This window comes from Cucumis melo, chromosome 1, assembly GCF_025177605.1.
Source record: "Cucumis melo cultivar AY chromosome 1, USDA_Cmelo_AY_1.0, whole genome shotgun sequence".
Taxonomy (NCBI): Eukaryota; Viridiplantae; Streptophyta; class Magnoliopsida; order Cucurbitales; family Cucurbitaceae; genus Cucumis; species Cucumis melo.
Window position 1 is genome coordinate 16188142 of NC_066857.1, and position 26838 is coordinate 16214979.

The following is a 26838-nucleotide window of genomic DNA, read 5'->3' on the forward strand; positions in this document are numbered from 1 at the left end:
TGTAGCGAAAGATCAGGATTATGCTTAGTTCGTAATTAAATAATTATGCTTTAGTTTTGAAGGTAGAATTATAAGAATTTGCATTCTCATTTGCACCAAAATCATACTTCAAATAATAGGTTAATTTTGGGGATTGGTAATTTTTTAATCCAATTACCATGCGAGTTATAACCTATGAGTTTTCAAATAACATGTATCTTCAACTAAAAATAACTATGAGATTTTATGAAAAACACTTTAAAGTCATGCGAGTTTCGTGAAGTGTTTTGTTGTAATTTTTTTTAAGGAAGTCGTGTGTACCATAGGCTTTGCTGGGTTAAAGAAAGTTGTGTACCCGATATAGACTTAATTTTTCATAAAAGTCACTTTATTTTTTACGATAGTTTTTTATTTCCTCTTATGTTTCGAATGACCCCTATTTTTAGCGATCCTTAAAATGAAACATTATTTTTTTAATTTGTCCTATTTTTTTACCAGCAAGTTTCAGGTTTTAAACTTAAAATTTGTATGATCAATCATAGTATTCGCAATTCACTTGATTCCAAAGAGCACTATGGAGAAATTCTCCGAAGCAACCTCCTCCATATCATAATTTAACGACTATTTTCTCAACCTCTAACTTCAGTTTTCCAATTTAAACAAGAAGAAAAAAGAAATAAATAAAATAAAGCATTCATTTTTAAAAAAAAAAAATCCATTAAAATATGCATTTTAGAATTTGATCAAATTTAGTCATTATACTTTCCAAAAATTATTATTTACCGTTTTGATTTATCTAAAAAATGAATCGCGAATTTACCTCTTGGATTAACAATTTCAGTGATGTATTTTCCAACAAATAATTCAAGCTATTTTTTATACCTCTATCCATGCAGAAGTCCAAAATCCTAATTTAATTACATTTCTAAATGGAAAATTCTAAAGGGTTCGATAACACACCAGCAAAATCCAAGAGGTTGCATCCTTTTTGAGTTGCGCACTGGAATAGGAATAATCTCCTCTAAGCCCATGTTTTCAAAGATCCATTGCCTACATAAAATATGCTGCTCAAAAAAATTGTACAAAGTGAATGTTACTTTCTCAATCGTCAGCACAATCATATAGGAAACGCTTCAATCTTCAATGCGTTCAATATGTTAGGAAAAATATCGATTTATATCTTTAAATTCAATTAATCCGTATTGTTTTAATATATCGATTTAATCCTTTGAGGAATTAAAATTCTTCATCTTTCATGAATTGATCAATTTACACTTTTAGTCAAATTTTCCTCTGAGATTTATCCATGCATTTTCTCTAATCATTCATTTGTAAGACCAACATGTGATGAAGGTGTAAGAATTAGTGCATGCTTAATTTTCAAAGGTAATCGTAATTAAGGTCTAAAATGAATGATCTATGGAACTTTTTAGGAAGAAACTTGGTGTAAATTAATAAACTTAAAAGAACGATTGAGATTTAAATGGCCACAATAAGTTCAGGGGTATAGGTATTTTCCCTATATATTGGACATACCGAAGACTACGTCTGTCGTCTAGGCTTCTATGCTGCCACTGCTACTGGGTTGTTGACTTAAACTACTAGGGGAGGCCATCATCATGAGGCTTAGAATTAAAGCAATCACCTGCGTAATACATATATATATATATATCTCGTATAATTGTTAAGTAAAGGCATAAGGAAAGGATTTAAAACAGGTAGAAATTTAGGTACTTACTGAAGTGATGGCGATACACAAAAGGCTGAAGCCGGGGAAGTTGAAGGGTGGATGGTCAGACAAGAACAAAGCTGAATATCATCAATGAATGAAAGGAAAAATTGTCAAATTGAATCTCTTGTGTTTGATAGAAAGGAATTTAATTAGTTCATACCTGTGAGAGGACTGAAAATTATGGGAGCAGCAATTTGGGCGAGAGAGCTTAACCCTGAAAGGCATCCTTGTATCTTCCCCTAAATGAGTTATTATTAGTGTAATGGAGTAAATATGCTGCAATTGAATAATTAGGGTGAAAAACATTTTTGCCTCTAAAGTTTGATGATGTAAACTGCTGTCATTAATCTTTATTTGAACCCTCCGATTTATATAATTATATAAAAATTATAACAATTATATACGTTTATGGTCAAACTTTTATTATTTGGATATTATTCCTACAATTTGTGTGAGTTTAAGGTCTCAATTTAACTTTGGGCTAAATTTTTACAATTGAAAATTTGATGATGCAATTGCAACTACCACTATATTTGAAGTGTTGTTTTTGCAATTTACCTTTTAATTTTTTACTTTTTAATTTAGTTGATGAATCTCTAAAGTTGGGTTGTAACCTTTAAATATATGGGTCTTTAGGTTGTAAGAGGTATTAATTCTAGGAATATACAATGGTTCCATGACCTTGGTTTACACCATTTGAAGTCGGTATCTATTTAATCTATAAGATTTCAAGATATACATTTTATTTCTGAGATTTAGAAAGTAACTATAGATGATCACTAAGTTAATTTCATCAATGTTGACTAACAGTGACTAATTTTAAATGGAGTGAAAAATGGTTCCAAATTTTAAACTATTACAGCCAGGGAAATGAGGGATGATTTAATGTGTAATATGAACGGTTCTAGTGATATGTAACAGTTGTAGCCACAGTTGTAGAAAGAGTACTAAGCTGAAGTAACATGGAAAAAGAACAAGCAACGCAGCAACATTTGATAACCCAGTTCGATAAATGTACATCTACATCTGGGGGCAGTTTGCCCAGGATGGAAAATTTTATTAATCACAAATACAATAAGTGTTGAATACATAGTTATGACGGAGGAAACAACACTTTGACACTATTGTTACTATACTGTTCTAGGACTGTTTCATCAGAACTTGATTATGATGTAACATAATGGTCATAACTAAACAGAGGGTATGATGAGACTCCCCCTTAATCGCAGCATTAATCAAATATGCATTCAACTTTTACTTCAACAATTGAGCACTTCTTCTATCCGGTTTCCTTTCTTTTGGTCACATACAACCGATCGTCCCTAGGAACTTCCTGTGTTAGGGTATTTATCCTCGATAATTTTTCAGTGGTTCCCAATCAAATTCCTTAGGAGATAAAATAGGAAAAGATCCTAACCAACTGAAGTCATTTGTTAAGGAAAGAATCTTAACCAATATCTTAACCAATTTGTTGAATAATATGCAGAAATACACATGTGGGACCATTCTGTTAACAAACTCCCCCTTGGTACCACGAACTTTTATTTTTGCAATCAAGCACCCATTCTCATCCGAAAACTTTAAACAAAAAACCATTAAAGCAAAAGCATCACAACGAACACAGTAGATGTAGAGTAAACAAAACCAGAAAATCTATTTCATTAACGAACATGACGAACACGCATCAAATAGAGAAAAACTACAACTGTCAAATTAAACTGAGCTGAACCAAAAAAAACTGAACCACTCAGCTGAAAAGCTTGAGCTTCTGAGCAACCCAAAACACAACTACTGAAGGAGAACACTGCCCAACCGAAAACACACAAACCATCTCCCCCTTGCTTGAATGCAAAAATAAAAAGTACCCAACTGATCCGACGGAGGAGTAGAAGACCCTAGTGCTGCACGCCTAAGATTGCGAAGAACGGCATTCAAAATAGTGCGCCTATCGGATAGTTCACTGACTTGGCGAGTCAGAAAGCGAGATTCAGCCATTAACGCTTGCAGCAGACGCGAGAGGCCAGTGACACAGAGAGAACAAGAGGTTGACCAACAGTTGGATTTGCAACAGTAGCAGCACTGGTCCCTCCAGGGGCATTCTCAAAAGCAGCAGCAACATCCAGAATGTGGGACCCTTGAAAGAGTCGCATACTAAGCGGTATAAGTCGCGGAGTTGTGCCAACGGTATCTAGTGCAGTCAGTATGGTCAGTTGTTGAGCCAGGAGAAAACCACTCAGGATTCTGGGGAAACAGATGGGGATATGGATAGTAAACGTATCAACATGGCGCAGCAAGTGATTAAAGATGAATTCTCCAAGATTCACCTTAACTCCAATGCCCACAAGGTAGACAAAATGGCCCAAGAAAGTCGAGATAGTAGAAGCATAAGTAGAGGGAATCCAGTTTGAAATACCAATTCGGTGGAGAATCACATATTTTACCGTCAACGAAGCAACCAGTAACTACACATCCACCGACCATACACGAACAGTTCCTCAGCCAAACATTCAGAAGTAGGATATGAGACTGTATAGTCAGCCGACAGTGCAATGCCCAAAAAAGTATTCAGTAATTCTGGAGACACATTAAAACAGACACCACAAATATGCACCTTCTGATACTCTTCAGCACTCGAATCATTGAAGTCAGAGGATAAATTAACAATCAGTTCATGCATGAGTCAAGGATAAAAGGGACCCACTGCCGAAACAGTCCGATAAAGCCCAATATTGCGGATTAAGTCAAGAATGGCCGAACATGAGTTATACTGGTCAGAAATATTAGCTTCATCTACAATCCGCCACTTGACCACATATTTCCATTTGTGTGCTCCTTCCTCAGAGTGAAAGGACACACCATCAATCGATACAAAGGGTACATTTTGGGGTATCTTTCTTCGGCCTGCCTTGGTTGAGACGACACGTTATCCTCTAACAGGGGGACGACGCGGACCGAAAGAGGAACCAACATTCCCAGGCGGTGACATTTGAGTGGAGAATTCACCTGGACCTTCAATTGACCAAGGGTTCAATGTTCGAGTATCATGAGATGCACTAGAGTCCTCAGTAGAGGCCGAAGAGTCCTAAAACTCGTACTTTGTTATTTGATTCAATAAATTTTATTATTGAATGTTATAATCTTAAAACTAATAAATTAAAGTCCCAAGACTATTTTACTGAGTTTGTCAATACACTTGAACTTTATGTAAAGACATAAACATGGATTAAGTTCGAGTTAATAGCCAAAACAGTCTATAGTGTATGAATAAGGTTGGGTACCTTATTCTGGAAAACATTATGGATGTGGCCCGCTCCGTCGTTAGTACAAACGATGTAATCCTGAATCGTTTATGTAGAGACATGGGAGTGGGGGCGTCCTATGTAAATGGTTTGCATAAGACTGGAACCACGAAATAGTCACTTTTAGTTATAACACCGTAAACTATAAACTGACCATTTCAATTATGATGACCTAGGTAACTTGATCTTAATCCTGAGCTAACTATGAACTTATGTACATTCAGTAGTATTCTTAGATATACATAAGTGAGGGCAGCTCATCATCGCTGGCCTAATAAGCCTCCCATTTCAGGGGTAAGACCGAGTGGATAGCTAGGGACATAGGGTGTAAGACGGAATTCACTCCTACCCATTTCTGGGATAGTAGATAGGTTGTTCCTTTAAGGACTGAATCCAAGTCTTGAACAAGGGGCCCCACCTTCTCATTGGCCCGAGAAGGATTCAGGTTTATAGGTTGGACCTTAAACCAATTGTTCAATAGTGGATCAGTGGGTCTTAAGGAGCAAGATGTAATCTCGGGGGTAAAACGATTTTTTGACAGAAATATATCTATAGTGAGGGGAGTGCAACTAAGAGTCTTTAGTGAAATGACTCATTAGTTAACAAATGTTGATTAAGCTTGATTTAAAAGAGTTTAGCCAGTTAATCTCGAATTGTTGGAGCCCATGATCTATAGGTCCATTAGGTTCCCCTACTAGCCCATATGGATTTAACTAAGAACAAGTATGTTGAAGTAACTCGAATTGTTCGAATTAGGAAAAGAGAGAGAAACCGACAAATATATAAGATATAAGTTGGCAGATATAAACTTTAAGCTTTGTGTTTAAATATGATTTAAATAAATATGAATATAGATTCATATTTAGAAGCTTGGAAAGTTTTGAAACAGTTAAAGTTGTAAAAGTCAACATGTTAATTTTTAACTTTGAACTTTAACCGAATTTATATTCAAATATGATTTGAATTTTAGAAAAACGAATGTGGATTCATACTCAAAAGGTTAGAATTAGTCAAGACAGGTAAAATAGCAAAAAGTCAAAAAGTTGACTTTTGACTAAGAAAAGTCAAAGTTTGACTTTGACTTAATTGGTCAAATGACCAAAATGCCCCTTTGACTAATTACTTAATTAACTAAAAGTTAGTGGGTAATGTGGTAGCCTATTGTGAATTAGAAACCACTAATTTCATTAAAGACTTAATGGATTAATTAGGTGTTGAGATTATATGAAATAATTTGCATGCAATTTGCATGTAAATTTCATATATAAACTTCTCATTACATAATGAAAAAAGGATGATGTTTTTTCTCAAAAATTACCTAAACGATACACTACCTCCTTCCTTCTCTTAAAGTTTTACTTCACAAACCGAGTCCCACAACTCCATTCTTGGTCCTGAGATTAGTAGGTCAACTTAGTGGTTGTCCTTACTCGTGATTTTCAGGCAAAGAAGAAGCTTTGGATCGAAGAAGAAGTTCAGAATTATAAAAGGTAAGTTCATCGTTTACCTTTTATGCTCTTCGTTTAGGTCCATCGCATAACATATGCATGTTAATTTCTAAATCGTTTAGATACATATAGAGTAAAGCATGATCCTTATTATTCCGCTACAGCATGCCTCTTGATGTTTTCCCTTCACGGGAATGGTTGTGTCTTCAGTTCCAGGCACATAATCTTCGTCAATTTCGTCACTTGCATCGTCTTCATCATTGGGAAGAGAGACTTGTGAGGAAGTATGAGGCAACGACGGAGCAGCGGAAGGCGGACTATGGTCAGTAGGTCGAGTCAGATCCTCCTTGGGAGGAGATGCTTCCCGTGGTGGGAATTTACCAGAACAAGACCCTACCTTGCGATGGAGGAGGGTTGACAACACCACATTGTCTTCACTATCAGATGAATCAGAGTCTAACACTACTGTCTCAACAGAAACCCTAGGTTCCGACACCGAAAAGGACGCAGATGGACGGGCTGTACGTGGCGGAGAAAACTCGAGGACTTCCTTTTTTACAGTAACAGAAGATACAGGGTTAGAAGGTTGCACTGCATGTGAACAATGGACAAGGTTGGGTACGTGACAGTGTTGACCTTCCTCAGTAGGCGTAGCAAACTGGCGAATTTTCTTATACGGATGTTTCGTTGGGATACCTTTGTAGCGTTTGCCTTTAAAGGTTTTAGGTGGTAAGGGAGCCATGGAATCAGAAATGCTGGAGGTAGAGGAATTGTGGATGGAAGACGAAACACTCGACTAATAGATTTTGAACAGTGTAGCAACCATGATGAGTAGTCTGGTATTAATATACCTGAGCAGAAATGAATGTCGTAGAGAGAAATCCCAACGAACCCAAGAAAATCTAGGAATATAAAGAGATGCATAACTAACTGCACAATTTAAACTTGAGACTTGAGGGACAGGTAACCTTGATGGGCCTGAGGAAACATGAGAGGCCCAAACCACATACCACGGGCTTCAAAATTCAATGGGTGCCTTTCTTGTTAATTGCTACGCGGGCTGTTGACAAACCCCAATACCTGCACGTAATGCTTCAAATGTGGATACATCCAAAGGCTTGGTAAAAATATCAGCAAGTTGCAATGAACTTCGAACATGCTCCAGACTGATAATATTAGCTTCCACTAATTTTCTAATAATATGGTGACGGATGTCGATGTGCTTTGTACGGCTATGTTGAACTGGATTTTTGGAGATGCTTATTGCACTTAGATTATCACAATAGAGAATCATGGAGGCCAGAAGTATACCATATTCTTCCATCATCTATCTCATCCATAGGAGTTGTGAACAACTACTCCCAGCGGCTATATATTCTGCTTCTGCGGTTGATAAGGACACACTGTTTTGTTTTTTGATGAACCAAGCAGCTATATTGTTCCAAAGAAAAAAAACATCCTCAAGATGTGCTCTTCTGATCATCCGAACATCCGGCCCAGTCAGCATCACAGTACCCTACAAGAACTCCAGATGTATCAAAAGTATACCAAAGGCCAAAATCATACGTACCTATTATGTATTTCAGTATGCGTTTAGCACTGTGAAGATGGAACGTTCGAGGGTTAGCCTGATAGTGAGCACACATGCCTATTGCAAAAGCTATATCTAGTCTGCTGGCTGTTAAGTAAAGTAAACTACCAATAATACTTCTGTATAGACTTGGATCAACCTTTTCTCCAGTGGCATCCTTTGTCAATTTCAGATGAGTAGCAGCGGGTGTTCGTTTGGGTTTGGCCTTATTCATTCCAAACTTGGAGATGAGATTCTTTGCATATTTTTCATGAGAAAAGAAAATTCTTGTCTTGTCCTGCTTAATCTGAAATCCTAGAAAGAATGTCAGTTCACCAACCATGCTCATTTCAAATTCTCCTTTCATCTAATTAACAAACTGCTCAACATATGCAAAGGATGTCCCACCAAATATAATGTCATCAACATAGATCTGAACTATCAAAAAGTCAGTACCTTGTCAATGTACGAACATGGTTTGATCTGCACTTCCTCGTCTGTACCCTTGTCGTAACAGATATGTAAAGAGTCTCTCATACCAGGTTCTGGGGGCTTGTTTGAGACCATACAATTCCTTATGCAGCTTGTATACATGATCACGATGCACAAGATCAACAAAACCTTTAGGCTGAGCAACATACACTTCCTCACATAAATATCCATTTAAGAAAGCACTCTTCACGTCCATTTGAAAGAGTTTGAATTTTCGAAAACACGCATAACTCAAAAGTAACCGAATGGCTTCTAATCTGGCTATAGGTGCAAACGTCTCGCCAAAATCCAAACCTTCAATCTGAGAGTACCCTTGTGCAACTAGTCTGGCTTTGTTTCAAATAACTCTCCCATGTTTATCCGTTTTGTTCTTAAAAATCCATTTAGTTCCAATTATGTTCGCATGAGGTGGTTTTGGCACAAGATTCCATACCTGATTTCTTTCAAACTGCAGCAATTCCTCCTGCATTGCTAAGATCCAGAGCTCATCAGTAAGAGCAGCAGTAACAGTTGTGGGTTCCATGGTGGATGTGTAACATACATTGGCCACCATCTTTGCATAATCTTTTCTCTCCTTTTTTCGTGTGGTAATACCACTATGAACATCACCAATTATAGAACTTGAAGAATGATTTTTGGCAATATGCATTGGTGGCACTATCTTCTGCATTGACGAGCCAACAGTATCAGTAGTATCAGGTAATTTGACGGAGTAATCATCAGTCTGTTGACAGTTAGACACTGATGCTTCACTCGTACTGTCGACAAGGTGATCAACTGATGTAGGTTCGATAGGGACGACCATGCTGTTACCATTTAAGTGAGAAGATGACTTATCTTTATTGTTGGTTAGGGAAGACTGTTCTGACCCCGAAGTTTTAGTTTTCTGGGAGTAGGGAGCCCAGATATCTCCATCTTCATAAATGCTTCCATTAGTGATTTTCTCATGATCGTCTATGATGACATTGACGGATTCCATAACTGTTCTCGTATGCCGATTATAGACTCTGTAGACTCGACTGTTGGTTGAGTAGCCAAGAAATATTCCTCTATCAGACTTCGAATCCCACTTTCGATGATGCTCTCTGTCACTCAAAATAAAACATGTACTACCAAAGATGTGAAAGTACTTCACATTCGGTTTTCTACCTTTCTAGAGTTCATATGGAGTAGCAGTTGTACCAAGACGAAGACTGACCCGGTTGTATATGTGACAGGCAGTATTTAGAGCTTCTGTCCAGAAGTAAATGGGCAGGTGTTTTGCGTGAATCATCACCCGAGCCATTTCCTGTAGCGTTCAGTTCTTTCGTTCAACAACTCCATTCTGATGAGGTGTCAGTGGGGCTGAGAACTCATGGAAAATTCCTTCATTTTCACAAAACTCAACAAAATATTTATTTTCAAACTCATGGCCATGATCACTTCGTATGCGACATATACCAATATTCTTTTCTCTTTAAACTTTTAAGAACAGAGTTTGACAAGCTTTGAACGCCTCGGATTTATCATAAATAAATTTCACCCAGGTATAGCGAGAAAAATCGTCTACACACACTAGAGCATACCTTTTACCCCCTAGACTTTCTGTTTGCATTGGTCTCATGAGATCTATGTGGAGAAGTTCCAGAATGCATGAACTAGAGGGCAGACAGGTGGACTTATGGGATGACTTGACTTGCTTCCCAACCGGACAATCTAAGCAGCATTCCTGTGGATTAAACGTAAGAGTGGGAAGACCTATGATGGCGTCCAACTTTGCAACTTTGCAACTTTGCAAGTTTGGCAATGGAAGTTCCACTGATGTGTCCCAATCGTTTGTGCCATAGACTAGCCTCCTCTGCCTTTGAAAGATTGCATAAATTGACCTCAGGAATCCTTGTGATAGCAGTTGTCAGACAGCCTCGTTCCACTGAGAAACACTTTGTTTTGACTATCTACCACATTGCATCTGTCCTTGCTAAAGCTGACTTGATATCCTTGATCACATAATTGACTAATGCTGATCAAATTTGCTGACAGTCCCTGTACCAAGCAAACATCAAGCAGATAGGGCACACCAGGTTGATCAATAGTTCCTTTACCAATGATTCTACTTTTTCCTTCATCACCAAAAATCACAGATCTGGCGTTGCATTCATTAAGTTTTGAGAAAAAGGCGGCATTCCCTGTCATATGCCTGAAACAGCCACTGCCAAAGTACCAATTAGAGGCATTAGGATTATTAACAGAAGTGAGAGCCACCTTGCAGTTTTTCGAATTAGTTTTCGGGCGCCATTCAGCCTTTCGTCGTTTCATAAATATGTTCTGACTGAGCATGTTGACGATACATGAGATTTTGTAGTCGAAATCAGTAAGATCAAATGTGCTCAGACTTTCCACAGAAGTAACAAATTTTTTGCCTGTACTAGTATTTTACAGGTGAGACTACGTAATTCCCCTTTGCATTTTTTATCTGACTGTTCTGAGTGTCACACTCTCGTACAAATACAGTAAGCCTGTTGTCTGTGCTCTTCCCTCCTATAAACCCCAAACCTCGTTTGTCGTCACATCTCTTTCCTTGGCCAATTAAATCATCTAGTTTTTTAGACCCGTTTGTCAACATCTTTATAGATTTGGTCAGTTCTTCAAATTGTTTCTTGGTTTCCTTTAATTCGACTTTTAACGTAACTATTGAGGACAAGAAGCTTTGATTTTTTTCCATCAAGCATTGTATCCTTTCTTGTTGTTGTATGATAATTGCTTGATCTTCCTTCCACTTCCTTTGCAGTGTACTGTCATTGAGACAGTCGTCTATCATTTCTTTCTGCTAGTCTGATGCTTGGGAGGTCTCTTGTGGGGCTTCTTCTTCGTTCATAGTGGTGATACTAATCAAGGTCATTCCTACTTCTTCATCATCACGTTGGGAATAGTCTTCTTCGTCTGATAAGGTGGCTACAAGACTCTTCTTCTTGCGTTTGAGATAGGTTGCACATTCAGATTGAATATGCCCAAACAATTCACACTCATGACACCTGATTCCTTTGCCAGACTTCTCAAATTTTGAAGAGCCATTGTCCTTTTCATTTCGTTTGTGGTCCTTTCTTCGGAAACATCGGATGATGAAGGGCTTGATATTCTATGTTGAGTAGCTGAGGTGGCTTCGCGGCTGTTGCATTGACTGCCAATGTGTTTGTGAAATTGACTCTTCAGTTTTGCAACCTGATTAGTCAGCAACGCCATAGATTTTGTAAGGGAGTCTTTATTTTGAGAGACTCTGTAATCCTCTGTTGGTTCTTCCTTTACTGAGGTTAGAGCCAGACTTGATTTCCTCCTGCTTACACTATCCCCTAGGTGTAACTCGAATGTACGTAATGACACGAACAGTTTATCCAGCTTCATTTTTGATAGGGCATTAGCTTCCTCTATGGTGGTGACTTTCATGTTGAACTTCGATGGCAGAGATCTAAGGACTTTCCAAACAAGTTTTGAATCAGACAACTTTTCCCCCAGCGCATCTGATTAGTTGGCAATGTTAAGTACTCGAACATTGAACTCAGTGATAATCTCTTCTTCAGTCATTTGAAGTGCTTCGAACCGAGATGTCAGGATCTGCAACCATGATATTTTTACCTTTGACGTCCCTTCAAAGGCTACCTCCAGGTTATCCTATGCGACCTTAGCTGACTTGCAGGTGTTGATTAGCTTGAATATGTTAGGATCAATGACGTTGAATAGTGCATTCAGCACACGTGAATTGCCTACGGCTGCATCATCTTCTTCGCTTGTCCACTTTAGTTCAAATTTTCGTGTAATTTTATCGTTTCATCCTTTTCAGTGAGGTGCTCCCACCCTGATATAATGGCTCTCCAACACCTCATGTCCAGAGACATCAGGAATGCCTCCATACGTGACTTCCAGTACCCATAGTTTCCTCTATCTAGAAGAGAAGGTCTAGTGGTTGAGTTTCCTTCACGAATTCCGTCCATCAACGATCGTATGACAACCCGCTCTGATACCAATTGTAATATGAACGGTTCTAGTGATATGTAACAGTTGTAGCCACAGTTGTAGAAAGAGTACTAAGCTGAAGTAACATGGAAAAAGAACAAGCAACACAGCAACATTTGATAACCCAGTTCGATGAATGTACATCTACATCTGGGAGGCAGTTTGCCCAAGATGGAAGATTGTATTAATCACAAATACAATAAGTGTTGAATACATAGTTATGACTGAGTAAACAACACTTTGACACTATTGTTACTGTACTGTTCTAGGACTGTTTCAACAGAACTTGATTATGATGTAACATAATGGTCATAACTAAACAGAGGGTATGATGAGACTCCCCCTTAATCGCAGCATTAATCAAATATGCATTCAACTTTTACTTCAACAATGGAGCACTTCTTCTATCCGGTTTCCTTCTTTTGGTCACATACAACCGATCGTCCCTAGGAACTTCCTGTGTTAGGGTATTTATCCTTGATAATTTTTTAGTGGTTCCCAATCAAATTCCTTAGGAGATAAAATAGGAAAAGATCCTAACCAACTGAAGCCATTTGTTAAGGAAAGAATCTTAACCAATGTCTTAACCAGTTTGTTGAATAATATGCAGAAAGACACATGTGGGACCATTCTGTTAACATAATGGTTGATGAATATGAAAACTTTGCTAGTAAGAAAAACGAGAACATCTTTATTTACCTGCTCATTTTGACCGACTTGTTTTGATACAATGCTGCGCAGCTGTATAAATTTGAGAACCCAATGAGCAATGGTCATGCCTCAGCGAGAAGAAACATATATAGAAGTGAGAAATTTAAAACTTACACATGGGCTCACAAAAACAGAGAAAATAAAAGATATAGCTACAGCATAAGGAACCTGTGCAAGAAAAAAAAGACATGAGAATTGGAAAACAAATGATTTTAAGGGGCCCCTCCTAACAAATATATAATGACACATTGATGTTTTTTAAGTAATGGTTAGGATCTAAGAAGCACGAATACCATACAACATAGACATAGACACAACGACACCCATATTTTAAAATTTTAGGACAAGATACGGTAAAGACACGTTTATTAAAATATTCATTTTAAAAATATATATATCCTTTTTATAGTAGAAGAAAATTCATAGTAAATGAATTTATGCATTTATATACTTAAAAGACTTAGCTTGATGTATTCCATGCTCAAAAGTTATTATTATTGCCATATATGTGTCTTTTTAATCTACTCAATAAGTGTTTTATGGATCTAATACATTTGTTAGACTAGCAAGTATTTAATAGGTGTCTACTGAGTATCAGATTATTCAAGTGTCCGACACAGACATGCTATCCAAACTAAAGTGTTTGTGCTTCTTAAGTTAGGATTCCTCCTACCAACAATACTCCAGGACAACACACAACACTAAAATATAGAAATATGTATTGCAATTGCAATATCAACGAAAAAACAACCATAATCTTTGTGGAATGCTAGTCTTTCCCAAATTTCCTAAAGAAATCCCAAAAAATTCTGAACTCCTTGCTTCCAATTCACACCCTCTATTTATAACTAAAAAGTTTAACAAACTTAGTAGCTAATAATTACTGATATTCCCCTTCTCGCAATCATACTAACAATCCTAATATTTTTCCTAACTAGGTTTTTAAAATAACGAGATTTAATTTTACATCTCAAACCTAGGGAAAAAATAAGAAAATATTTCAGCTGCATCCTAAGTTAAACCTATTTTAGTATATTCTTGTGTATGTGTTAGAGTGGGATGCTAAAAGACAATGCAAGAAAAAAAAATCTCTGCATAGGATTGTTAGGAACTCTTGATAATTGAAAAAGGATTTACCCAAATTGCCCAGGCAATGCTATTAATGACCATCTGCAATAAATCAACTTGTAGTGAGCATGGTGGTTAAATGTAAATGCTTCAGTGTTTATATAGTAGATATGAAGGGAAAACTTTGATCATGAAATACTAAGTAACGATTCCGAGGTGCTTACACTGATGCTTCCCACCAAAAGACCTAATGAAAGTAGCTTATCTTCAGATAGAACAGGAACCAACAGGGGCATCAAAACAAGCTGCATATATGTATAAACCAGTGTATTAAAAGAGGAGAAGGAGCAGAAGACAGAGTGTAAAAAACCAGACCCGTTTGGAATTGCAATAGCTTTTCAAAATAATTGCCGACAATTATGTTTTTTTTTCCCTAAAATCTGTTGTAATCTGAGTGACTAGCATTTGATAAATTACAGCTTTATCTTGAACAAGTTGGTTTCAAATATTTAAATAACCTATTTTATCAAACACAAATAAAGCAGGTAGATTCTACCTGCGAGACGGTTCCTGCCACCCCATTAAGTAGCATCAAATCTGCGAACTGGTCCTTATCAAAGTGAAATCGAGCTTTGAAATAGTACTGCAATGCGATACAATTTAACTACGGGTCTATGAGAGAGATTTAGCAGTTGTTTTCCCGTTGTTCTCACCCCACATAAATAAATAAAATAGAAATCTAAGCATGCTTTTATTCATTTTTATTCTAAACTAGGAAACACTCTAACAGCTTAACAAAGTCCTGATTTGTAGAGGCATTGGAAGATGCGAATTTTTCTTGACATTATGCATCTCTTCAAGTCTTTGTTTCATGAATCTGTCATGTATCTGTCAACAATTACATATGTCAAACTTAGAATAGAATTTCCATTAGCCCACTTGAGACCCTTGTATATTTATTTCATATATTTCAATGCAACTACTACTAGCCTTAAAATCTCATTAGTTATGAAGGTAATTCTGTAGAAAAATACTGATATACCAATATAGAGGCTTGCATTCCTCCCTCACCGAGGCCAGTAAAGAATACAACAACTGCGGCTTGTGAAAGTAGTGTACTGTAATCAATGAAGTTGTATCCTATTGTTATTAAATAGTATGGCCTACTGCAGAGTCATAGGAAGAGTGTTCTCTTCTCACATTAAAATGATCATGCATATAGCTGACAAATCTTACTTACCTGCTCTTGAATAAGGTAATAACATCATCCAGAGTAGGCATCTTTCTGAAAGGCTGCGTCGGTCTCGTCAATTTACCACCATCGTCCTCACGGTTGGTTAATTCCGGCACTTCTTCCTTCAACATTGGCTGTACTAAATCACTTCTACCAGGCAAACGATCCTTGAGAAAAATTCTCATGTATACTGTTGCGACCATGGAGAATATTGCAGCAATCTGATTGAAATGCATAGTAGAACAATATATCATTGAATCTCAACATAAACTATAGAACAAGAGATCAGTGGACATTTACGATGGTAGAGGAACAGTCTCATGTATATAATGGCGAATGTAGATGAAATGGCAGCAATCGACTAGAAATATACAGCAGAACAATAACAGTATCACCACCATTGAATCTCGAAACATAAACTACAAAACAAGAGATCAGAGAAGACTGTAAACAATCGGGATCACAGATGAACATTCTCAAAAATCTCATCGAAATACATACAGCAGATCAATAACGAAATCACTAACAGTGTACCATTGAATCTCAACACATTAACTACAGAAAAAGAGAGTAGTAGACAGTTTGATCGTCGAGAAATGTTCTCATTGTAAATAAATCAGCAATAATTTGATGGAAATAAACAGAAAATCCAAAAACCACAAAATTATGTATTGAATCTCGAAACAAAGAACAGCAGAACAAGAGATCGGTGTAATTGATTTGGCGAGTGAAGAAAAGTACCGGAAAAATGTAGTCAGTAGCGAGGAAGCGAGATGCTATGGTTCCGCAAACAAAAGCAGCAGAGCAAACTCCAGTGAACAAACCGAATGCGGACCCTCGATTTGTAAGTGAAGTATTGTCTGCCTGAGAATGGAATCGGAGGATCAGATTGAGGAGAAATTGCCGGAAACTTACATGAATTGGAAGAAGACGAGTGAAGAAATTACCAGATAAGCGAGAGCGAGGCAAGCAGCAGTGCCTTCAGAGACCATGGCAGTGAGAGTCCTCGTAACGTAATATGCATAGAAGAACCTTCTCTCCCTGCTGTATGCCAATATCGCTGCGCGCCAACCCAATTATCAAATCGTCATTAACGCGCCTTTCACAAGCTAACTACTTCTATAAGCGTTTTTCGAACGTTAAATTAAAAACAAATAGTTTCAATTCTGTTTCTTTTTTTTTTTTTTTTCCAAAATATCCGGTGTATTTTCAAATTTTTAGTTAAAATCGAATCAAATTGAAAATTTTAATTTGATTCAATTTAATCCAATTCAATTTTGTCATTCTTTTTTGTTTGATTGATTTGAATGTTCATTTCAATTTTGTCATCGCATTGATGTATTACCTTCCATTAACAAACAACTACCAATGTCAATGACACTCCACAAGTTCTTCTCTCATGTCCTTGAAAATGATTTCACAATCCTTTTCATACATAGGGATTGTTTGTGGCGAAAAATGTTTAAGATTATAATAAATTTCTCTTGCTAGAGTAAATACCATCTCAAAATCATCTATTTGCTATGGTATTTACTATTTTACATTTACCATTTTTTATTCTTACTATAATATTTAATATTTTCTTATCAAACTAAAACAATTTACACTAGAAAACAAAAATATGCTAAGGAGCACCATTATAATAACACTTTTTTTCATTCCAAACATTTCCATAACATATACAACAGGTGGAGTGGGTGCGGCCGAGACAAATACAATGATGAAAGGTGTTTTCTTCTCTAAAACTAAATTAATTAAAACCCACTTTTTGAGGCAAAACTATCATAGATCATCAAAAGTAATATCCAAAAACTCAATATAGGAAGTAGGATCATCCAAGTGCCCCGACATCTTAAATCACAAAAACATCAAACATAAAAGCGCTTTTAAATTCTAATTCAACAAAAACAATAATTATAAAGTAGACAAGACGTGGAGGGGAAATAGAAGTTGAGCATTAACAAGGAATGATAAAATCACAGTAACCAAACATTCCCAATTCCAAACAAAACAATCATTATCAATCCAGTCCTTTCATTATTTTCATTTTTAGTTATCTCTCAATTTTTAAAATATCTAATAATTTTTTAAATCTTTAAATATATAAAATAAGTCTACTCTAGACTGTCAATTATGTCAAATAGATTATATATCACTTATAAAATATAAATCCATAAATATATATATATATATATATATATATTATATATATCAGATTTTTTTTCCAAAGGTATAAAATTAAATTAAAGGTAAAATTGTACGACTTTTGAAAAGGTAAAGTAAGTACATAGAAAAAGAAAAAGAAAATGAAAATGAAGAAGAGAAATTACCGAGTGGGATAATGGAGATTGCGGTGGGTAATGTGAGCAGAGCTTTCCTTCCGTACTTGTCCGACAAATTCCCTACTATTGGCGTTATCACTACCGCTCCAAATCCTGATAGCTGCGAATTTCAACCCACAATTATAATTAATTTCACAATTGTGTGTGTGTAATTGAACTAATTTATACGTAATTTTAATACATAATTGATTTGATGTTACGCTATTTAGGTATAAGAAAAATATATTAGAACACATAAACATTTAGACCACTTGTATGAATGTGCTCATTATCTTTTAAGTCAATGATGATGTTGATTTTCATATATATATATATATATATATATTCTTTTTTTATTACTAAATTATCGATTTAATTTTGAATTTTGGAGATCGAAACAAATATAACTTGAAAACAGTTTTTAGTTTTTCAAAATTATATATTTAATAACTCAATAATGCAAATCATCCTAAAAATTGGATAAAAATAAACTTAATTTTTTAAAAAAAATGCAGAAGCAAAATAGTTACGGAAAACCTAAATTTAGCTAGTTGATGTAAGAAAAAGATTTAAAGCTTAGCTATAAACCTAATTAAACGTAATTCAAACTTTATGTTGAATGTGAAACAAAATGAGTAAATTAAAGCATTGGTGGTGACTAGACCTAGTAAAGTAAGAAACTTTAAAAGTGCATGAAATAAAGCTATCTTAACTTACTGCGGGGTAAAACATTTGTTTAGAATTGCTTTTAGAACAAGCATTTTATAATAAACACAAGTTTTATATGATAATTTGAATTCAGACTTTAACAAAAACTAATATATACCAATTAAGTGAATTACGTTCGTATTCGTTTAAGTTTTCAAATTATTTTTTCTAAAAGATTGAAAGATTAAATGAACTTTAAAAAATGGATGTAATGGACGGTTGGGTTTTACTCTTAATTGATTGGTCCTACAATTTTATTGGATGTCTCTGCTTATTATAAACTTCTTTTATTATGTTAATACTTAATATGTGTTTGTTTCTAAAAAAACAAAAACTTAACTTAAAACCAATCCAAATAAAATAATTCAAAATATGTTTCTTTTTAGTTTTCTTTTTTTAAAAAACAAAATATAGATTTCTTAAACCTATTTTGTTTGCACTTTAAATATGGAAAATAAAAACAAAATATATATTTCTTTTATTTCAACAGCAACTTATTCTCGAATCCTTGACATTAATTTTTTTTTTTTTTGAACACTTGGATTATTAGAATCATAAGATATTTTGAATTAGAGATATGGAGAATGAATAATTTTTAAAAGCATGTGGTGAATATAATATTCAAATAGCTATAAAAAAATTAAAATTTTATTTCCAAGTGATGATAATAGAATTTTTGAACTTAAAATGAAAGAATAGATGTGCACTATAACGAAATCGTGAAAGTGGAGTATGCATTTGGTTGGGAAGAAAAGTTGGAAGAGTGGGGCAACTTCCGCTACAATCATTCCACGAAGCTTTATGAAACTTCACTACATGCAAGGCAATTTATGAGTGGCCAACGTTGGAGTGGAGACGGAGAAAAAAAAATAAGAAAGAAAGTGCTGGTGGGGCGTACCCTACTCTTTTCATTTTTGACATTTCTTTCCCTTTTTTGTTTTTTCTCTACTTTGAAAGAATCTCTCACTTTCACTTTAAGAATATATATATATATACACACACGCGCACATTAAAGGTATGTATGTATGAGCAGTAACTTTTTCTTGTTAAGGTGGAAATTGGAGTTGAATTTGACAAAAAAATCTTAGGTTCAAATTTTTCGTAATATTACAATACCTTACGAAATTTGGTTTTACAAAGATATAAGATTCTTTAAAATTAACTTTTTCACTGGAGTTTGTCCTCGTTTCATTCATTTATTAAGAATAATTTTTCTTTTGCATTTTAGTTAAATAATTTTACAAGTAGAAAATATTGTTTTTAGTGATTTAATCATGAACATTTTTAAAAACAACAAAATCTATCTAACTTTTAGAGTTCACTTTTTTTTTTCTATATTTTATGAATAATTTCGTTTTTTCTATCCATAACCATTTATTTTAAATCATTCTAAAATATTTTTGAAACAAAATATAATAATTTAAAACTATTGTTAATAAGAAATTTTGGAACCAATCACAAACTGCCACATTATTTACTAAAATAATTATATTTGGGATTAACTAAAAATTGACATATGTCCCAAATTAAATTTAAAGATAAATTGGACAATTTTAAAGACATCGCGTGTCTTTATTATGACAATTGGGTCAAATTAATTATTTTGGTTCAATTAAATATTATTTACTTGTTAAAATTTAATTGAGCCCAAAAATAAGCTTAGCCCAAAATTAAATATGACCCAAATGCATGTGATTAAGTCAATGGGTATGGTCCATGACCCGACCAACCCAAGTCCATAAAAGCCTACCAGGAACTCTATAAATAGAATAGAGGAGTTCTCTTCGTTTGGAGGGTTGGAAATTTTTTACTCCACAAGGTCTAGAGAGAATTCTTCGAAGACTCCAACTTTAAGAACACCCTCAAAGTTGAAGCTCCTTTGAACTCCAACTTTAAGAAAACCCTCAAAGATTGAAGCTCTTTTGAAGATCCAAGCTTTCTTCGAAGACTCTAACTTCAAGAACACCCTAAAAAATTGAAGCTCCTTTGAACTCCAACTTTAAGAACACCCTCAAAGATTGAAACTCTTTCTTCGAAGACTCCAACTTTAAGAACACCCTCAAAGATTAAAGCTCCTTTGAAGATCCAAGCTTTCTTGGAAGACTTCAACTTTAAAAACACCCTCAAAGATTGAAGCTCTTTTGAAGATCCAAGCTTTCTTCGAAGACTCCAACTTTGAGAACACCTTCAAAGATTAAAGCTCCTTTAAAGATCCAAGCTTTCTTCGAAGACTCCTTTAAGAACACCCTCAAAGATTGAAGCTCTTTTGAAGATCCAAGCTTTCTTCGAAGACTCCAACTTTAATAACACCCTCAAAGATTGAAGCTCTTTTGAAGATCCAAACTTTCTTCGAAGACTCTAACTTCAAGAACACCCTCAAAGATTGAAACTCCTTTGAAGATCCAAGCTTTCTTCGAAGACTCCAACTCCAAGAAAATCACGTGTTTCGCTTCCTCAAATCAAGTGTAAGCATCCAGCCGAGAGAGAATCAGATGATCAAATTCTAGAAATCGAACCACATCCCATCAAATCAACGTAAATACAACATCAACACAAGTTCAACTCCACAAATCAAATTTTTTCGGAAATCTCGTGTGAACAACTATTTTTAAAAATTGGACACAAACATCAAAATGATACAAATTCATTTAAAAAATCAATCATGATTAAATCTTATTTTTTCTAAAATCATTCTGTCAACTATCTTTACTCGAGTTAACTGCAAACATGCTTGGAAAAAAACTACATCTACGTAGGTATATGGGTATGTATTTTTTGTTTTGAAAAGAAATTATATTACTGTGGAAGTATTCAATTTCTTTACCCCAATACTAATAGATTCACCTTAATATTAAGTAGATCACTAACCCTATTTTAAAAAGACGAGCACTGACAAATTATGGATAGAAGTGTTGTGTAAGCAAATATAATATTAGAAAAATTTTATGTACGTTAAGAGGTGAATTTTGTCATCACATGTGTGTCAGTCCGACACACAAACTAACTTGTGTCCAATAATGTACTACTTACAAAAGCTTGAAAATTATTAGAAATCATTTTAGAAACAAAAAAAATATATATATATTATTATTATTAAAAGGGAAAAGCCCATTTTGCCTAACATTTAAATTATTTTAAGAAAATTAGCCTAAAATGTAAAAATTTCTAACTTTCCTAACTGCCGCAGAGCGACTTCACCGCCATCACCCACTCCCCCCATCAGTCGTCACGGGTTACCGCAACGGCAAGATTCTTCTTCTTCTTCTTCTTCTAAGACCTCTAAGGGTATATCTAAATAATTAATATATATATATATATATATGATCAATTTCTAACCTTGGCCAATAAAATCCTTTGAGCTCCACTAATGATGAAGATGAATTGAACGTGTGTATATAAACATATATTATACTTTATAAACTTATCTTTTTTCCCCTTTTTTAATTGACAAATGGCTTTAACTATGTTATAGTTTGTTAGACTAAAGCATTTGTTAAGTAACGATAGAATGGTATTCAAAAAATTAGATTAAGCAAAACAGTTGTTTTTTCTTTTAAGAAAATAGTATTCATGATATATATATATATATATATATATAATATTTGATAATTTGTAAGCTAAGAAATAACTTAGTTCAATTGAGTACTAAAAATAAAGAAGTTATAGATTCAAATCTTCATCCCAACTTATTCTAAAAAAATTTTAAACAAGGATCACACCAAGGTTCACATTAGTTTAATAACTCCATAAATTTAGAAAAAAAAAAGTAGAATAAAATTTAAAAAAATTGATTAAAAGTTTGCCAGATGAATTAGCCTAAAATCACACCATATTTTTTTTTTATTCAAAAAATCAATCCCAAAAAAGCTATACTAAGATTTTACAAATCAACTTTAAGTGATTTTATTTGAATTAATTAATTAATCATTCGTTTTAACAATCCACTAAAAACAGTTAAAATAAAATAAAATTCAAAATGCCCTGACAAAATTGGTTGATAATGCAATGAACTTTGCAAAAACTTGAGAAAAAAAAATAGAACTAAAATTAAAAAAAAAAATTGTAAGAAGAAGAAGAAGAAGAAGAAGAAGAAGAAGAGATAAAAGTAAGAGATATAAAAAAGAAAAATTAGAAAGTAAAATTGCTTGTTAAATTATTACCGCTTGTTGGAAGCCGGTGAGATAGATGGCGAGAGAGCATTCATCACGGCCGGGACAGAGCGCCGCCATGGTGACATCGGTTATCGCCGGCAACACCATAATCGCGGACGCCGTAGAGAGAAAGACCGTTACAAACAGATGCCTTACTCCACTACTTATAAACAACTTCACCATTTTTCTTTTTCTCTCGCAACTTCTTCTTGTTATGATTATTGTAGTTTATATATGCTTGATTCTGAATTCATAACTTCGCTTTCGGCTTAATCGAGAAAAAGAGTAGGCCCAGACGAGAATATTAGGCCCAATTCAAACCTAAGATGGAGAGACACACTTAAATTATTTTGTCCTAATTTAAAAATAATATATATATAATACTGCTTATGGTTTCCTCTTTTTTTCTTTTTTCTTTTTCTTTTTTTTTTTTTTTTTTGAGTAATTTGTCTCTCCACAAAAAGAACAAAGTACATCTTCTGTCCCTTAAATTTGAAAATGAACATTTTTAGTCCATGATCTTTGCAAAATAATTTTGATCGGTCTCTATCCTCTTTTGACCATTAGTCAACTAACTATTAATTATGTGGCTATTAATTTTTCTTAATTGTGATGGTGATTTGGCAAATAATTCTCTCTTTTTTGTTAAACTAGATTTCCTTTCGTATCATCCTTCCCAATTCTCTCAATTTCTTCTCTTCTATGTTACAACCATCATCATGAGAAGTTCCTTCACAATCAACGAAGAAAGAGGGATTTCTAGATCAAAAAACCGGTTGATTGATAATTGATAAAACTACGAGAGAACAATTTTAGTTGATATTTGATAAAAGGAAGGTGTTTGGTATAGCCATATCTATTGTAAATTTGGACAGTAATCGAATAGAGTAAGATTGCAACTAAAAGAGATTGAGAACAATAACAGTGAAGAAAAAGGGAGAGGATAGAACACAAGACTTTTACATGGAAAACCCCTAAATAAGTTAGGGTAAAAACCACGGGCAATGATAGAAGAATTTACTATATAAAGTAGAAGTTACAAAAAATTTCTTTCTTATTGAGGGATACAAGGATCTCTAAGAAGAAATTCTCTCTATTTTATATCTCACTCAACTTGTTGGAGATTTTGGGATGGATACGCAACTATGGGTCCTCACCTATTTATAGCCAAAAGATATTTGGCCATTAAGCAAATCCAACGGCTCTAATTTGTCCTTGATATATGTGTATGATCTAATGGCTCCAAATGTTCTAGAGAGATGTGAAATCAATGGCTATAAATTAATCTTGGAGAAAGTGTGAGATCCAATGGTCCAAAATTTATCTTCAAGAAACTTCTTGAATCTTAAAGATAATTTAAGATAATTATTCAACAATCTCCCACTTGGAGATTTGATTGGTAATCAATCACATCTCCACACCATTCTTTCTTCCTTGTCATCTTCATGTTGCTTATGTTTCAGCTAGGCCATTTGAGGATCGACACCAAATGAACTTGTTAGCGTTGACTGCCTTTGTCAAGTAATCTGCTAGGTTTTCTTTTGTATGAATTGTATACCTATCTATTATTCCTTCCTCTACTTTCTCACGAATGAAGTGGTACTGCACTCGAATATGTTCGGTCTTGACATGGAAAGCTAGATTTCTTGCAAGATACAAGGCACTATGATTATCACAAAACAAAGAGATTTTCTTATGTTCATGTCTGAGCTCCTCAAATAGCATTTTTAACCATATTGCTTCTTTACTAGCTTGTGTAGCAGCAACATATTTTGTTTATGTTGTTGACATAGCCACAATTGACTGCAGTTTGGAAACCCAGCTTACAGCACCGCTAACAAGAGTAAACACATATCCGATGGTGGATTTGCTTTTATCAAGATTACCTGCCTAATCGGAGTCAACATATCCTCTGACAATAAAGTTTGTTCCTCCATAACACAATGCAACATTTATGGATTCTTTGATGTATCTAAGAATCCTTTTAACAATATCCCAATGCTCTCGACCAGAACTCGTCATATACCGACTAACTACTTCCACTGCATGTGCAATGTCTATTCTGGTACATATCATGGCAAACATTAAACTTCCCACTGTCAATGCATACGGTACTCGAGACATCTCCATCCTATCTGCTTCATTGCTAGGGCTCATTTTGGAGGATATCTTAAAATTAACAGGAAAAGGGGTAGAAATTAGCGTACAATCTTGCATGTTGAAGCGTTGCAAGACTTTCTTCAAGTAATTTTTCTAAGATAACCAAATCTTCCTATTATTTCTGTCTCGGTGAATTTGCATTCTTAGAATCTTGTTTTTTGGTCCCAAGTCCTTCATTTCAAATTTCCTAGCCAAATGAGCCTTCAATTCTTCAATACGATCTTTGTTAGGACCTACTACCAACATGTCGTCTACATACAACAGTAAGACAATGAAGTCTTTTTCTCCAAACCTCTTAAAATATGAGCAAAGGTCTGCATTTAGCCTGTTGTGTCCAAGGCTCACAATGAAGGAATCAAATCTCTTGTGCCAACACATCGACGCCTGTTTGAGACCGTACAGAGACTTGTTTAACCTACAAACCAAGTTCTCTTTTCCTTTTACTTCAAAGTCTTCTGGTTGGAGCACATATATTTCTTCTTCTAGATCTCTATGAGAAATGCAGTTTTTACATCTAACTGCTCAAAGTGCAAGTCAAACGTAGCACACATTGCTAAAACTATTCTAACAGTAGTAAGTCGAACTACTGGAGAAAATATCTCATTAAAGTCAATACCTTTTTTCTAAGCATATCCCTTTACCACCATCTTGCACGGTACCGCTCTACTTAATCATCATTATTGTGCTTCTTATACACCCACTTGTTTCCAATGGGCTTTCTCCTTTGTGGTAGTGTTACGAGTTCCCAAGTCTTGTTCTTATGAAGAGCTTCTATTTTTTCCTGCATTGTTGTCATCCACTGAGCATCATCTGAACTGGCCATTGCCTCTTTTAGAGTTAATGGCTCTCCATCCTCAGTCAGAAGGTAATATGCAACATTAATATACTTAGATTGCCAACCTAGGGGTCTTGTTGTTTGACTAGATCGACAAATTTCTAGTACTTGTTGCTCAACTGGTTCTTGGTTCTCGTGCATTGGCTCAGCTTCAGAAGAGTCATCTACAGATTCTGTCTCCACATGTACTGTAGCAGTCTCTAATATTTCAATTACGATGCTATCATCTGCTACTTGTTTCTTATCTTTCATAAAGATTATATCCACACTGATGATAACCTTGTGGACAGTGGGATCCTACAGGCTATACCCCTTCACACCATCAGCATATCCCAGGAATAGACATCTTCTGGATTTTAAATCCAACTTTATAGTTTCTTGCACATTATACCTTTCATATATTGGACTTTCAAATATATTGAGGTTCGAATAATCAGCTAGCTTGCCAGTCCACATCTGCATTGGTGCCTTCAACTCAATTGCAGTTGATGGATAACGATTCACTATATAACAGGCGGTATTAACAGCTTCTGCGCAGAAAGCTTTCTTTAAGCCTGAAGCTCCCAACATTGCTCTTGTTCTCTCTAACAAGGTTCTGCTCACCCACTCTACCACTCCATTTTGTTGAGGAGTGTAAGCAGTAGTGAATTGTCTTTTAATGCCTTCCTAATTACATAATTCTATAAACTCATTGCTTATATATTCTCCTCCATTATTTGTCCGTAAACACTTGATCTTTTTACCAGATTGAAGTTCCACCTGCACTTTGAATACTTTGAAGACCAAACATACATTTGCCTTCTTCTTGATAGGATACACCCAACACCTTTTGGAATAATTATCTTTAAAGGACACAAAGTACCTTGCTCCTCCTAGAGATGTAACCGGTGATTTCCATACATCAAAATGAACCAGTTCTAGAATCACTTTACTTCTAGAACTTGATGCATTAAATTTTAATTTGTGTTGCTTACTTGTAACATAATGCTCACAAAAGGGTAGACGCCTTAGTGAGCTCTAGGAGTAGATTTTACTCTACAAGAACTTTTAATCCTTGTTCAGACATGTGGCCCAATTTGCGACGCCATATCATTGAGAGATTTTCACCTGAACTACTTGAAGCAACAGATGCTTGTCCTTCCT

The 26838-nt window shown here is 35.0% G+C and overlaps 1 protein-coding gene across 5 annotated transcripts; it reads right to left on the reverse strand.

Moving 5' to 3' along the window:
* Positions 1-783: 783 nt before the first annotated feature.
* On the reverse strand, positions 784-23030 carry LOC103490263 (uncharacterized). Of its 5 annotated transcripts, none has more exons than XM_051090224.1 (15): positions 22710-23020; positions 17851-17962; positions 16468-16580; positions 16262-16384; positions 15527-15741; positions 15329-15404; positions 14843-14929; positions 14511-14591; positions 14356-14388; positions 13333-13386; positions 13207-13248; positions 1872-1950; positions 1718-1788; positions 1516-1624; positions 784-1029 (listed from the first exon to the last, which is right to left on the reverse strand). In XM_051090224.1, exons 1-14 carry the CDS (start codon positions 22881-22883, stop codon positions 1535-1537), a joined length of 1350 nt encoding a protein of 449 aa, XP_050946181.1. In that variant the 5' UTR covers positions 22884-23020; the 3' UTR covers positions 784-1029; positions 1516-1534. The 5 variants fall into 5 exon arrangements, with proteins under 5 accessions (XP_050946181.1, XP_008447920.1, XP_050946187.1 ...); XM_008449698.3 differs by having other exon boundaries at positions 784-1043; positions 22710-23016; XM_051090230.1 differs by lacking the exons at positions 784-1029; positions 1516-1624; positions 1718-1788; positions 1872-1950 and adding an exon at positions 2683-3044 and having other exon boundaries at positions 22710-23029.
* Between the last annotated feature and the right edge of the window lie 3808 nt (positions 23031-26838).

Bases quoted from the DNA above. Each gene is read 5' to 3' on its own strand.
- LOC103490263 (XM_051090224.1), bottom strand. From the start codon at position 22,883: ATGGTGAAGTTGTTTATAAGTAGTGGAGTAAGGCATCTGTTTGTAACG. The intron at 17,963-22,709 runs GTAATAATTTAA...TGAAATTCGCAG, and splicing joins TCACCGGCTTCCAACAAGCG to CTATCAGGATTTGGAGCGGT. The intron at 16,581-17,850 runs GTAATTTCTCTT...GTTGGCGCGCAG, and splicing joins AATCTCCATTATCCCACTCG to CGATATTGGCATACAGCAGG.